At 38.5% G+C, this 16200-nt stretch overlaps 1 protein-coding gene across 2 annotated transcripts in view; it reads right to left on the bottom strand.

Annotated features, from left to right (window-relative positions):
• The window catches only part of Cacul1 (CDK2 associated cullin domain 1), an 81514-nt gene that overhangs the window by 45593 nt on the left and 19721 nt on the right, over nucleotides 1-16200 (bottom strand). For both annotated transcript variants that reach the window (XM_004838838.4, XM_004838839.4), the window contains exons 2-3: nucleotides 5695-5821; nucleotides 4692-4794 (exon numbers count right to left, since the gene is read on the bottom strand). In XM_004838838.4, the coding sequence (XP_004838895.1) occupies nucleotides 4692-4794; nucleotides 5695-5821 (230 nt within the window). The remainder of the gene's footprint in view (nucleotides 1-4691; nucleotides 4795-5694; nucleotides 5822-16200) is intronic.

Genomic DNA, 16200 nt, shown 5'->3' with positions numbered 1-16200 from the left:
CAAAAGATTTGCGATAGTATGATGCTAATTATGCTGTTTCTATTGGTATAGGTTAGTTGCTGAATGTTAATTCAACAAATATTTGCTGAGTTACAGTTGTGCCAGACACTAGCGATAAAAAGATAAACAAGACAGAGCCCCCACCCACAAAGAAGAGCTTATAAAAGCAAAAACAATAATGCAATCATTGCCCTGATACAGCTGTTACTGCCAAGATGCTATGGGCCCATAAATGAAGAAATGCCAACAGTTTGTTCTGTTCTGTTCTGTTCTGTTCTGTTCTGTTCTGTTCTGTCCTGTTCTACTCTGTTTTGCTCTGAAGAGAGTGCAGGAGTTCCCGGAAGCCTTCAACAGGTGGAGAAAAATGACTTTAATACTGAGAAAACAAAGAAGTACCCATGCCAGGCAGGAAGCTGAAAGGGGGAAAATATTTTACAACAAAGGAACCAGATATTTTTAGTAAAGCCATTTCATTTTAATGTTGAGAAAATTTACAAGATGATGTCAGCAGGTTTCATCAAGAAGCACACGACTGCTCAGTGGCAGAGCTGAGACCAGAGCCCTCCACCTCCATGCTTTGAACCACTCCATCCTATTTAATAATGGTTACACTTCACATGTATTGACTCTAGAAATAAATTGAGTTCCCTTGTTTTACTTCTATATTTACTGATAGTTTTAAAAATACGAACATTAAAAAAGACACTACTCTTGCCTAGTTTTAATTTTTACTAACAATAATTCCTATAATATGAAGTAAAAATTATTTCATTGCCATAAAATACTGTATTAGTGTGAGAGAAAGCAGACACTGATACATATATAACTATAACATATACATATATGAATGTAAAATGGAATGGTGGAACGTTGACTTATGAACTAAATTTGTTCACAAGGGCTGGATGTAACTCAAGTTGGTTATAAATCAAGACTATTCTTCCCATAAGAAATAATGGAGGGCCGGGGATTTAGCTCAGTGGTTTTACCGCCTGCTGCGCAAGAGCAAGGACCCAAGTTCAATCCCCGGTACCAAAAAACAAACAAACAAACAAAAAAAGAAATAATGGAAATATCCATAATGCATTCCGACCCTTCCAAAGCACCCCTTAACTAACCTTTGCATAATAAAAAAGGTTGTATAATACGCGTAATTTACCAGAAACACCAAACATTTTCCTAGTGTATTCACCAAAAAAGTTATAAAATGTGCCTAGTTTACCAGAAACAACAATTTCATACTGTACTCACCATTCAAGTTGACACCTTTGGCTTGCAGGAAGGGAGGATGAAATGGAAGGTGGTTATTGTTTGGGAGGAGAGTCCCCTTCCATAAGAACACAGGAATCTGGCCCTCTGGTGTCCTTTCTCTCCTTGGGAGAGTCTGTAGCCCATTAGGACCTGCTTCTGGCTCACTGGGTCTCAACCTTTTCAAAAGTAAAAACTGGTCTAAGGTTGTCTGTTTCCACCTTTTCTGTAACACTGTTCTGTAGTATGACATGGCATTGTCACTAAGCAAGTGAATGCAATGATTGGCTTTTTCCTCTCTCTGGGTGGGTCTTCTCTACAAATGTTCGTAGCTCTGTCCATTTTTTCAGGATTTCCTTTATTTCAGAAGAACTTTGTTACACTGATTGTTGATACTCTCCCCGCTCCTCTTCAGAAAGCTCCTCAACTGCCATTCTGTTGCTCAGCCAGAAGTTGCTGAAGTTACTCTGTAGACAGTTCCTCTGAGTGTTCCTCCACCAGTTCCTCAACATCACCACTGTCCACCTGCAGGCCTATGGACTCTGCAATGGTGACAGTGTCATCAACCACAGGGTCAACTGAAGGCTCAGGCTCCTCTACACAGCCTTCAAAGTCTCTCTCCTGTATAATTTTAGGCCACATTTTCTTCCACGCAGATCTCAGTGTCCTTAGAGAGATATTGGCCTAGGATTTCTCAATTAACCCCACACAGGAAAGGATGTTGTAATGTGCCTTCCAGAACTCTTTAAAGGTCAAATCTGTATCTGAGACCACCTGGAAGCATTTTAGGAACAGTTCCTTGGTGTATAGCTTCTTAAAGTTAGCTATAACCTCCTGGCCCACAGGCTGCAGTAGAGGCATTGTATTAGGTGGGAGGAACCTGACTGAGAGCCATGGGAATTCTTCAGCCAAATCTTCTTCCAAATCTCGTGGGTGAGCAGAAACACTGTCCATGATGAGGAGAGCCTTAAGTGGTAAACCTCTATCCTCTAGATATTTCTTAACAGTAGGACAGAAAGCCTCCCTCATCCACCCAAGAAAAAGTACTCGTTATCCAGGCTTTTGTGTTAGATGTCCACATAACCCCTTCATGACTTTTATGTTTTCTGAACACTCTCGGGGTCTCAGTGATAAAGGCTATATCTTGAGTTTGCCACATGCACTGGCACATAGCAATAAGGTTAGACTATAGGCTTGTGGCCTGGCATTTTCTTCTCTTCCTGGGTAACGTATGATCTCCTGGGCATTTTCTTCCAGAAAAGGCCAGTTTCATCACAGTTGAAAACTTGATGAGAGCAAAAGCCATTTCTCAGTGTCATCATTAACAAGTGGTGTGTGTAATTTTCAGCAGCCTTTTAATCAGCACTGGCTGCTTCGCTATGCCTTTTTGCTTTAAAACTGTGAAACCACCCTTTACCGCCACAAAATATTTCACCATTATCACTCATTTATGGATTATCTTTTACGAGATCTGCATTTATAGCCCTAGCTTTTTCACAAATTAGACTCAGGCTATAACCTGCCATCTGCCTTTTGTTTACCCACACTAATATGTAATAGCCCTTCTACCTCATCTAAGACTGTTGATTGGGACTTACTAATCTGAGTAACACCTTTAGCAACACTAGCTTCCATACACAAATCTTTTCTCTCCAAAATTGTCGAGATGGTGGATTTTGATGTGCTGTACATATCAGCAAAATCATACAAATGCCACTCTCATATTTCTCCACAATTTCCTTTTTCTTTTCAATTGTGATTATTTTCTTTACCTTCCCTTCCTTCCTTAGCTTCTTTTCTAGCTTTTTGGGGGGCCGTTTTGATAGCAGTAATCGTAGCGATTATATAAAGCACTGACCTAAATCATACCCACAAACACATGCACCTGGGCTCAGACCGACACTTAAGTACGCTTACATACGCTTTTCTGGCATCTCAAGTCTTTGTTTACAACTGCACAAGCTGCCAATATTCAGGTCATAACACAAGACTTTGGTCATATGTTAAAAGTAAAATTCCAGTCATAACCCAAGCTGTTCATATGTGAGGCCGGTCAAAACTCGAGGGTCCTCTGTACCAACTTTTTCGAACCACAAGATGAACTTATTAAATGACATTACTTTACAGGACTGATAACTCACTGCATTATTTCTAACAGTTAAAGGTTAAAGGAACCTAAGTCTTCACTGATCAAAAACTAGTTAAATAAATTAACCTACCTCAATAAAATAAGGCAGAGCAACCAGTACAGATGAGCATTTCAGTAAAACACTTGAAAGATGACAGTGACCACACCCAGGGGACTGGCAACTCCCCAGAATGGACAGAGCCAAGAGAGAGGCAGGAGGTAAGTGAGATGTGGTAACAAGCTAGACTGGATGAGAAGTCAGGGGCAGAGTGAGGCCAAGAAGTAGCACACCACTCAAAGCTACAATGCATAGATGTGGGGCTTTATTCATAATTTATACACAATGCCAAGGCACTAAATCTATCTGTTAAATGAATAAAGATCTTTTATTTAGTGGCAAAAAGATGAAGGAAACTATTTATACTAACAACAAGACTACAATAAAACAGCTTTGGATATCACTTTTTTAAAAAGGTATAGTACTTAGTGCAACAACTATTTGGGGTAAGCAAGACTAAGACACCTAAGATCACAAGGTAAATGAGAAACACCATCTAAGTACAACCCACTCCCACCCAACCCCAGCACTTGCTAGAAACTGGTTATTTTTAAAACACTGGGGTCCTTTCTTAGTGTGGAAACGGACCCTGGTAACCTATTCCTGAGGGGCTTCTCTAGATACCATGTTACTTCTACACCAGAATGAAAGTGGATCTGGCCCAGCATAAAGACAGTACCTGACTTCAAGCAAAGGAAGCTTCCTGAGGCAAGCCAGTGAGAGGGAAGGTGGGAATCAGAAGGCCAAGTGCTTCCTTCCTTAAACAACATACTTTCTGCAGCCCACCCACATTTTAAGAGCCGGGTGCTGCTCATCTACCACAGAGAGTTTGTCAATAGTTGACTTCAGCTGTTCACGTTGGAAAGCATTAGAAACTAGCAAGCAGACCACTTAAGATAATAACACTAGGTCCAGAAAAAAAGTTAAAATATAGTGCATAAATATTTTTATACTATAAATGACACCAACTGTTGAAGTAAACGAGGAAGAATAAGGTTTTAAATAAAAGAAATGTTGACAGGGTAACAAGAGGAATTAGTTCAGGTCTGAAATGTATTCAATCTAAACATTTTCACAATTTAAGTCCAATTTTTAAGTTAATACAGATTAGATGATTTCCTCAATATTCATCTAGAAAATATTTACAAATTTATAGCATTATCAAATTAACAAGATTCCAAGTGTACATTAAATAGTCCAATTCCAACCAACCAAAAAAGCCCAAGGCAGCAAAAGCCAATATACTCAGTTGTTTACCTGCAGCTCCTTTGAGACTCTCTCTAAGTGATTAGTTATCTTTTTAATCAGATCACTGTACATCTGTTCTGAGTGCTGCTGGCATACACACTTATACACACAACTGTAAGAACAAACAAAAAAACCCCACAGTTAATGCAGAAGCACTTCACCCATTCTAAGGTTAAAACATACTTTCATTATACAACCAATGACTAAGGAATTCAAATCTAAAACAATGGACCAATTACAACTTTTAATAAAAATTTATCCTCCCCCCCAGTGTTTAGATGGAAAAGATATTACAACTAACTGCAAATAATTAGTACAAACTTAATCAGCACTAGATAATCTAATATTGAATGATAATCTAGGCTATAAATATAACTCCTAAAATCAGGTTCTCTCTCGGTCTCTTTTTATATAAATAAATGCCAAAATAAGGGAGAGAGTGATAACCAGTAGAGAGACAGTTTCTAACTCACAAAAACATTTGCAATACAACCTCTTTGTACATCAGTTGTGTGGAACAACATAGTTGTCACTTCTTCCTGTCACTGTACTGATCTCACATCCCACCCCAGTTCCTAATTTGTTGCTTCCATTTACCAGGAGCTGGGAAACAAAGTCATCAAACAGAGTTAGAATTGAGTGTCCACAAACATCAATAGATTAAACTAGGGTCTCCCTGTGAGACTAAAACATATATATTTCTACACCAAGTCCTTCAGTCATTCTTGCTTTTTTCACTGACCTCCACGGTTTTTGTGGTATGCATGGTGGAGATGGCAAGCTGAGGTGGGAGGAAGTCTAACATAGCATGGTTTACTCTATTGATTTGAAAACCACTTTTGTGAATCAAAAAGTATAAATCAAATCTCCAATTCACACGTAGGGAACATATAAATACAGAGCCTCACCTTATGTATTTTGTGTATTATATACATCCAAGCTATCTTAACTCAAGCTGCACTGAACCTCAAAATACCCCTTTTAAGCCCGGGCAAATTAAATATTGACTTACCTGTATATCTGTTCATAGGATATGGGGATATAGTCACCAGGACTCTGGGTTAAAAGTTGATCTATGGCACCATCCAATTTTGGCCAGTATGTGCTCTTATAATCTTCAATAGTTATAACATTCATTACTACAAGTAAAAAGTAAAATAAATATTACTATGTGCCACGTAGTAATTGTACCAATTTTCTACTCTCAAATTCCTCCTTCCATTATCTATCCCACTTAAAAAAAAAATCTTGGTCAGAAATGTTTCACAGCCATTAATCAGGAGTTTAAATGCTATTATGAATCTGTCCATCTTTAAAAGTAACAAAAGAAGCAAATATCATTTGTTTCCTTCCCAGTTTTCTGCAAGATTGTCAGCCATGAAGCATTCTCAAACATGCTCTGAACCTCAAATATACACTGTCAATTATATGACAAAATAGCCTCTCAGTAAAACACAAGAAAGCGCTAGGAAACCATGAACTCCAACAATCAATGCTTCCCTGGGAAACCCTATCTAATCATAGGGCAATGGGATTAAAGTTTAACTGCTACAGTCGCAGAAGAGGTTAGCAGAAAACTTGGGAACATTTATGGGATCACACTACTACAGTAGTGCCTCTCACACTACTGCAGCTCTCTCACTCTTACCATCTGGAACTTGACAAGCCCAACAGAAAATGAGTCAGTGTCTTGAAGCCTTACAATGAAAGCTTACCTCACTCCAAATAACAGACTCTATTCCTTCACTAGAGGTCTTATAAAGCATTTATAACAGCTGGTCCTAACAACTTTGAAATCCAGGGGTGACAGCTGCTTCATAACAATGAAATGCTAACATTAAAAAAGACTCACCTAAAGAATCTATTCATACCCTGGAAGATCGATGATAATAACTACCAGATCAGATACTTCAGTGTTCTTTTTTGGGTTTTGGGGTTTGTTTTTTTTTACCAGAAATTGGAGATCAGAAAGGTTAAGTGGCTTCCCCTAGAATGCATGGTTAATTACTGCAGGGGAGGTACACAGAAAGGAAACCCTTTCTAACTCATTACTGACTTCTAAACTTAGTCGTTCAGGTCCAAGACTTTTTCTGATGTATCACTTGTATTACTTTTATTTAATATTCTGTTTATTTCAAAGGACACTTGAGAAATGATCTATTGATTCACAAAAGGACATGGCATCATCTTAAATACATTTTGTTCTAGTTGGGGATGCAGAGTGCCTGCCTAGCATGTGCAAGATCCTGGGTTCAATCCCCAGCACCACAAAGGGAAGAAAAAGAAAAACATTTTGCTAAGTGAAAGAAGCCAAACCCAAAAGTCTCCATATTATATGAGTCCCAATTATATGATACAAATAAAGGCAAAACTAAGGAGGGGTAAACATATCAGTGATTCCCAAGGACTAAATGTTAGAGAAAAAGATTACATGGTAGCATGAGGAAATTTTTTAGGGAAAACATTTTTTTATACATTATGGCAGGGGATTCATCACTATGAATTTGTCAAAACCAACAGAACTATATGCCTTGAAGTGAATTTAAGGTATGGCAACTTTTTAAAAAAAATCGATAAGGCTGCAGTGGTAAAGATGAAATGAAAACTGTGACAAATGAATCGAACTTAGAAATGATCACAGGCCCCACAATAAAGAGAACAGGGAGAAAAGGAATGTTTTGACAAGATGTAAAACAGAAAACCAAAAAAGACTGTACACAAACATGCACATGTGTACAAACACATGGACACCGTAAGAAAAAGTCAGCCACTGTAGAGACTTTGAGTAAGATGGGGACCTCTGGAGGGTTTTGAGCAGGTGTGATGTGACCTGACTTAGATTTTATACAAATCATTCCAGCTAATGTACTGAGAGTAAACTCACTAATTGGCCAGAAGAAGGGGGTGGGGCCAGATGGTAGCCTTGAGGACAAGTGGAGGTCAAATTATGGAGAGTGAGACAGGGGAGTCTCACTGTGTAGCCCAGGCTGGCCTCAAACTCTTAGAGATCCCCCTGCCTCAGCCTCCCGAGTGCTGGGATTACAGGTGTGCACCACCATGCCCAGCTCAGAATGTATTTTAAAGGTAAAACCAACGAGATTTGCTGGTGGGTTGAAGAGCGATGTGAGAATAAGACCCAGGCTAGCTCCAGAGGTTTCGGCATGAGTGCCAAAATCTCAGGCTGTTTAGTAAGTGGAGGAGGCCTGCTTATTGGGGTTGCTGCAGATACTGCTGCTGCTCCTCCTGGTTCATCTACCCTGTCCACAAAGGCCAACTGTCAACACTACAACTGCCTGCCTCAGCATTCTGTCTGGTTGCCAGAGCTTGCTCTGTCTGCAGGAGGGCAGGTTGGGAAATCCAGAGAATTAATGCCCCCACAGCTACTTCCAACCACCGACTGACTACTGAGACCTCCAGGTCACCCTGCCCCCAGGGCTCCCTGTGCTGTCAGGTGAGCTGAGCAACACACAGGTGCCACACTGGCGCCCAGAGGTCCCCACAAGGATTAAATGCTCTGCTAACTTTACCACCTTCCCTACCTTCCCTGTCTCACTTCCCCAACTCCCTTTCAGGTATTTCCTCAGGACGCTGTCTTGTGCTCGGAACTATTCCTGCTTTAGAAAAAAAAGGACTCTACTAAAAATACAAAAGCCAGGCCGGGGGTTTAGCTCAGTGGTTTCAGCCTGCTGCGCAAGCGCAAGGACCCAAGTTCGACCCCCAGTACCAAAAAAAAACACAAAAAAATACAAAAGCCACATTACTTGTCATTAACCCGAAAAGCAATATAAAAATAAATACAATGTTATTAAATTCTAGCGACATCCTGCTGTCTGCTAAATCTTCTGAGCCTGAAGTCTGCTTTCCCTGTTTAAAGACTGGCAGACGTTGAAAATTGTTAATCAACTGGTTCCAAAATACCTTTCTGTTTATGTAATCAAAAGGATTCAAATAAAACTGAAAAAGAAATTACTCTCTCACTATGTGATTCTGTCTGTGAATCCCTTATCACTGCACCAGCTAAGAACATCACATACGCACTCTACACTGAAAGCTGAGACCTAAAGAAGGTAAATGGTATGTTTGCTCAAAGAAAACCTCGGGTATCCTAATGTCAAACGTGAGCGCACCAACCTTCTGGGCACCCGAATTGCTTAGTTCAGTAAACCACAGGCTTCAAGTACAAGATTCACATCTCAGCAAATCACCAAGGCAAAGATGTGAAGAGGAAAAAGAAACAAAAATGCAGAGTCCTCTAGTTCCAAGGACAGAATGGAGACCCAACACTTCAGAAGCAGTGACTGCTGATCCCTCATGTATCTTTCGTGTTTTTTTCTTTTAAAGACCACTGAAAACAGACATGAAAATGGCATGAGAAATAGCACAAAATCCTAAAGCCTCTTTCAACATACCAAAACAAAAAAAGCTACATGTACTTCCACACACATATACATTTATTTCCACATATATTTTTCTTGAAAACTAAAGAGAAAGTCAATTCAGCTGACCTGACATGCTAGCCAACATAACCTTCTTGGCAAGAGACCAGCCAATTTTCACCGGGGGGAAGAAGACAGTAGAACTCAGATAAGCACCAACAAAAGCACAGAGAGCCTAGAGAAATGAACACAAGTGGGAAGAAGCAAGGCTCTTCACAAGACCTCTGGTCCAGACTTACGATGACAGTCCAGGAAAGTTAAGATATTAGTTACTCCTTTGCTTATCTTAACCCAACCCCCAGTTAAAAAACAAAAACCATTAGTTTGTTCAGTTCATCAGCAGTTTTATTCTACAGCCTCAGTGTGCATGTGTGTATAATCCTCAACTTTAAAACTAGATCCTATTTTTAGAGAAATGAAATCACTTTCGACTTTGCCCACTGAACAGTTTCAACTACCAAAAGAAATAGCCAAATCCATAGAGCGTAAAAACACTACTCATTTTAAAAAGGCAACATGGAGTAGGTTAGAGTATAGATCACATGCAGTGACATTAGGAGACGTACAAGGTATCATAACTTGGACAATATGGTCCAACTTTTTATTTCTTGATTTAAGTAGTTCAGTATTAAGTACACATTAGAAAATATATAAGCAAAAGGAAAAACTAAAAATCACTCAAAAATTCCACCAATATACTGGTATACAGCATCAGTTTTTCTCCAATGTACATTTTACATGGTTAAAGACCAAGTACAGCGTCTTCCATCTTGTCAGTCAGTTAAAGAATTCCTTGAGTTCCACCTTTAGATAGTTAACTAAATTCTTTTTCTGGACATAATGTGCAATGTCAGCAATATGAACCCCACCAACACCACTGAAAAAGCATGGAACCCAGACAAAAATGAAATAACAAATTTCTAAATTTTATGTAGATTAGATTTTCCACTTGAGAATAATGGACTACTTTTTAAGCTGGTTTGAAAAGGCAAGACAAAGCTAGGCACAGTGTTGCACACCTTTAATCCCAGCTACTTAGGAGACGGATGCAGGAGGATCACTTGAGCCCAGGAGTTCAAGGCCAGTTTGAACAACATAGTGGGGGAAGGGTACTACATACCCAAATGCACACAGGGGCTAGGCAGTAACATAAATGAATAAATCAGTTCTGCTATAAGAATAAAAAAAGAGTGAACTGCAGAAAGTATGTGCCCTCTAGAGACATTCAAGTTCAAAAAATTTATTTTTTTGCAATGTAAACATTTTTAAGAAGTCTGTATTTCTTTCATTTTTAATTTTATTGGTATAATTTAGATTTACATAATGATCACACTCATCATAGGGAATTTGTACCTTCACATAATGTATCAATTCCTTTATTTCCCCATTCCTCTCCCCTTCCTTCAACCCCTCCTCCACTTCCTTATTTACAAAAGCCCCGTTTCCATTTTTTCCTCCTTTTCTCATTTTTTTTCCTTTTTTATTATGCCTTTTGGTCTCTGTCTTTCATTAAAACTTAAAATATTAATGTTTATTATTGATCTACTTCAAACTAGACATAAAGAGAAAGAATTCCAGGCTAAAGTCCCAACTTTAAATAGTAAGTATTCCATAAAGTCTGAAGTAGATCAATTTAGTGAGTCAAAATAAATGCTTAACAGAAAAACAAGACAATGAGAAGAATGCAAATTAAAACAACACTGAGTCTCCATTTTGCTCCCGAAAGAATGAATCAAATAACAACAAATCAAGAAATCAAGAAGGGTGGAGGAAAGGCCGGGGATTTAGCTCAGTGGTTCCGCTGCCTGCTTTGCAAGTGCAAGGACCCGAGTTCGATCCCGAGTAACAAAAAAAAAAGAAGGGTGGAGGGGGTGAAGGGTGCACAGGTAATGGGGAAAAAATAAGAACCAAGATCCATCATGTACAGGTACAAGAACCCAATGATAAACGTGAATGTATTGTATACCTAAAATGTACCAATAAAAGAATTTAAGCCAAAAAAGAAATCCAATAATAACAAATACTTGAGAGGCTGTGGGGAAAAAGGAACCTTTCTACACTGTTTGTGGGAATGTAAACTAGTTCCACCACCCTGGAAAGTGTATGGTGATTCCTCAAAATACTAAAAGTAGAAATTTCATTTGACCCAGCTGTTTCCCTTCCAAGACATTATATTTCAGTGATACATGCATATCCATGTTTATAACCAAATCTTGGAAGTGGGCTATATGTTCATCAACAGATGAATGGATAAAGAAAATGTGGTATTTAAACACAATGGTGTACTACTTTGCCATAAAGGATAAATTGAGTCATTTGTAGGAAAATGGACGCAACTTGAAACCATGGTGTTAAGTGAAATCAGACAAACAAGTTTAAATATCACTTGGTTTCTCCTATATGAAAAATCCAAAATTTAAATAAAGAACAAAATAAAAGATAGATAACAGGAAGTAGGGAGATCTTTTTCAAATGGGAAGGGGAAGAGATGGAAGGAGAGGGCAGAGGGGGAAAGGAAAAGGGGGTAAAAAAGAATTGAAGAAACGGAGACAGAGGTTTTGCAAACAGGAAAATCAAGAGATGGGAGAGAGAAGGATGAAAAAGGAATTAAGATGTGTTATGCACATGTACTAGCTCGCAATAAATGTCATCATTATGTACAAATTAATTACTATATGCAAACATATACTAATTAATACAGTATATAGTACATATTAGTATATACACTACATAATACATATTAATAGAGTATATATTAAAATATATAGTACATACTAGTATATGTAAACATATACTAAGAAAAAGAAAAAATAATACCATACTACTGAATTTAGTTGTTTTGGAATTAAAGCTTAAATCACATTTGATTTCACACAGGCTAAGGAAATATGGCTAGCCATACTAGATAATCCTCTGTGTTTATTTCTTCATTTTATAAGGGAACCATGAATTCAGAAGTTACAGAGGCTTTACTAATTCATCCATGGTCTGCTGCAAAGACTGATCATTACCTCCTATCAGTGGATCTCAAACTGTGACAGCCAGAGCAGCCTCAGCATTACCTGGAGACCTGAAGCAAAGGCAAAGTCAACTCTCTGTCCTGCTGAATCAGAAACACAGGCAGCCTCTGTTCAGCAAGCACTACACCAGGTGATTCACACAGCTGCTCAAGTTCAAGAATCACTGTTCAATGCACTGCAACAGCAGCTGAGGACAGCCAGGAATCAATCACATCTGTGTTACTCTTCCGTGAGCCGCTGTGCTAAGCAGATTATCTCTGTCAACAACTTGGAGAGTTAAATAAAAGTGTAAATATATCAAATAAAGTTTTAAAAGGGCAGCCAGAAACTTTTTATATCAAAGTTTCTCTAAATCCCTATTCTCCACCCAAAAAAAGCCACCTTTCAGTCAGAATTGACTCTTTAAGACTATAGTAATGGCAATTATGAAATAATTAAATCAAATTAATATGCTAAATTATCTCTGAAATGTAATATTTTAGATTAACTACAACTAGGTAATCAAAAGGGACTAGGAGAAAGAGCTTTGGGTTTAACTATTTAACTCTAGCTCTTTAACTCTTTTTAAAAGAAAATTATGGCTTCTTGTTATCACTGTGCCCATTTATCAATACCAATCTAGTAAATCTGTGTTGCCCAAAACATTACCACCAGGCAGAATGTTCTGCTCCCTGAGCATAAGAGGATGACTGAATTCTTTCCAGTACTGGAGAGAGAGGATAAAGGCCAAGAACAAAGTCTTTAGAATGGGAGAAGGGAATCAGAACAACATAGTGCATCCTAACAACTGAACAGGGGCTTAAACTGGTTTTTTTGTTTTTTTTTTAGTACCGGGGATCAAACTCAGGACCTTGCGCTTGCGAGGCAGGAGGCAGAACCACTGAGCTAAATCCCCGGACCCTAGAGGCTTAATCTTCAAAAAAGAAAATGCCGGCCAATATTTTTTTTAAATGATACAAAGAAGATAGTAGTGGTAGGTAGTTGCTCCGAAGCCAACTGACCGGTTTAAAAAGAAAAAGGTAAAAGAAGTTACCAGATACCTGAAATATCCCTTTCTCTATTAGGAAAACAAAAACAAAATCCACACCACCTACTCGGGTATATTTTGATTTGCCAGTAGAAGAGCAGCTCATGTTAAGTCTTAATGAAGCAACTGTCTTTTTAAAGTAGGCTAAATCTATTCAGTGCTTCAGGTATTTGGGGAGTTTCTAAGTTTTAGGGTTTATGGTTTACGTAATTCAATTTAGACACTACAAACAGTTCTACATGTCTTAGATGATCATTATGAGGTCATTCTTCCTAATGTCTACCATATTCATGTAAACATGAAGTTGAAGTGCACAAACACACAACCAGATAACACTGATGTCTTATTTTTATTTTAGGTAAGTCCTCATTAACACATTCTTTTAAGGATTCCCTACCGCCCAGCCCTTCAGAAAGAAAACTTTCTGGTTCAGATAAAGGCTGTAACACATCAGCTAGCTGACTATATAACCTGTTTTGCCTTGCTTCAAAGGGAAGTGCCTCTTCTCAAAAGCTCTGACACTTGTATGGGAAATATATTCTGTTACTGTTTTACTGCTTAGAAATCTACACATTTTTCAACTTACAGAAATGTAAAAGAGTAGAAACTTCTTTTCATCACTACTATTGCAAAAAACCCAAAACCTAGCTGCAGTGCCCACTGGCAAGACTGAGATCTCTACTCCTTTGGAACAGTTACCGCACAATGCTATTCTACAATTCCAACATCACACCTTGAGCTTGTGACAGTTTCTAACATGGACACATTATGACAGTGCACATATAAAATGGTCACTGGCCATCAAGACATCCATTATGGTACCTATCAATGGCACCTAATCTTCCAAAATCTCACGAAATTCAAAGTATTTAAAATTCAAACTAGACATTATTTATTCAACTGAGATTATGTAAGTGCAGGTCAGCATAGTTTAAATTACACAAGTCAATCTCTCCTTGGCATGATGTCCAAGAACATTTGGACTTTGAAGTAGTAGCAACAGGCAGGTGCTAAGGTAGATCCCAAGGGTAAGGGAGCTGACCTTGCCCTGCAAGACCCAGAGAAGTTCAAGACTAGAGGACAGGACTCGATGGAAATGGGTGAGGGGTAGGATGGAGATCAGCTGCACATATCCGCAGACTAAACAGTCAACAGAAGCTGGAGAATAGGGTTACTCTGTGAAGAAACTGGAAGAAAAGGCCTTAGGACTTGGGAGATCCAGGGGACTGGGGTGGGAAATGTGAAACACAGCACTGGTGGATTAAGCAAAAGTCAAAAGTCAACACAAAAAACACTCAAATATCTACCCTTTTGAATTCCAGAACACAATCAGTCAGGAGAAATACATTTTGTTTCCTGCTCCACCTAGCCAGCCGCACCACTGTCTCAGAAGGGATGATTCTTCTCTAGAGAAACTGAACATCCATCCCAGAAAAAAGACATTCACATACTAGTATCGGGCAGTTCCTCAACAAATAGCAGCTCTGTATCTAGTTAGCCTCAAGTGAAGCCCAACACTTAAACTTGGCAAGGCCTCCTAGAATCACAGTACTCCCACTTAGCCCTTTTCAGTGTTAAGTATGAACAGACTGCTAAAGGTCACCCGAAATTTGCAAAATGTCTCAGACATGAAAGATCAAAACAAACACTGACAAGCTAAAAACAAAGATCATTCAGAAAATTGAAACTTTTTTTAAAACTATAAAAATTTCAAACACTGTCATGAAAATGAAGGAATCCAGATGCTCTTAAAATAAAAAATAAAAAAATAGCTAGTGTTAAAAATCCAATAGAAAATGAAGAAAGCACCAAGGAACCCTTCCAGACAATAAAGAGACACAGAACAGAAAATACAGTTAACAGACAATAAAAACAGAAAATTCAATATTTGACTATAAATAAGAAAGGAAATAAGGAAGAGAAATATTGACACATTAATATAAGAAAACATCTCAGAATTTTCTCAAGAGGAAAAGTGTCACATACTGAAGAACAAAAATGAATTCTCCATTCACTGCAAACTTACTCAAGGGAGCAACACTTTAAAAATCCCAAGGCAAATTTCAGTTAAGAATTCTGTACCCAACTGTCAAACAAGAAAGCAGCATTTTTAGAAAGGCAAGACTTCAAACTTTATTGTCCACACATTTCATCAGGAAGCCACTTCGAGACGTTCATTCTACACACACACACACACACACACACACACAGAAATTCACCCAAAAAAAGGGAAAACACAAAGAATCACTCCATCCACCTGCAAAGTTTCTAAGTGGCACCTATGCACTGGTCCTAAAGAATAAACAGGAACAGGGTGAAGAGGACAGAACATACAGCTTCACAGACAAAAACACAAATACTGATTTGTCTGAGTATTTCAAAACACTAAACACTAGGCGGTGAATCTAATTAAGCTGCTGAAAAGTTTTAAAAATATGTTAACAAGGTTGGGTGTAGTGGCTCGCCCCTGTGATCCCAACACTAGGGAGGAGCTGAGACAGGAGGATCATTGGGAGTTTGAGGCCATCCTGGGCTACACAGTGAGATCAAGACCAGCCTAAAATGTATAGAGACCCTGTCTCAAAAGAAAAAAATAAAAGAATATCTTAACAAAATTACACAAGCACAAACAAGGCAATTAATAGCAAAGTTCTCAGTGAGAGAAAATGTACTCTAAATACACTTTGGCCCTTCAGTGAATATTTACATAGCTGTAATGTAATTATGGCTTGAGTAAACCAAAAATTCTAACATTAAAAGAAATGGGGAGGTGAGCTGTATAGATCTATAAGAGAACTAAATCATCTTAATCACAGGATATCAATAATATATGAAAGTGATACATTAAGCAGAAACAGGCACAGATGTAGCTCAGGGGCGGCACATCTGCCTAGTAAACCAAGATCCTGAGTTCGATCCCAGGGACGACGGGGGAATAAGCAGCAACAAATTAACACACTGGACTACGTGGATACCCGAAAATAACAGAAAAACAGCCTTGTGTAGCAGTCAAATGACTGACTTCAGGTAACAGT

Source organism: Heterocephalus glaber, unplaced genomic scaffold, assembly GCF_053883595.1.
Source record: "Heterocephalus glaber isolate CG9 unplaced genomic scaffold, H.glaber_assembly_v1.0 deba00001497, whole genome shotgun sequence".
Lineage (NCBI taxonomy): Eukaryota > Metazoa > Chordata > Mammalia > Rodentia > Bathyergidae > Heterocephalus > Heterocephalus glaber.
Note: the sequence above shows the minus strand (reverse complement) of the source record. Positions and strands in the feature narration are given on the sequence as shown.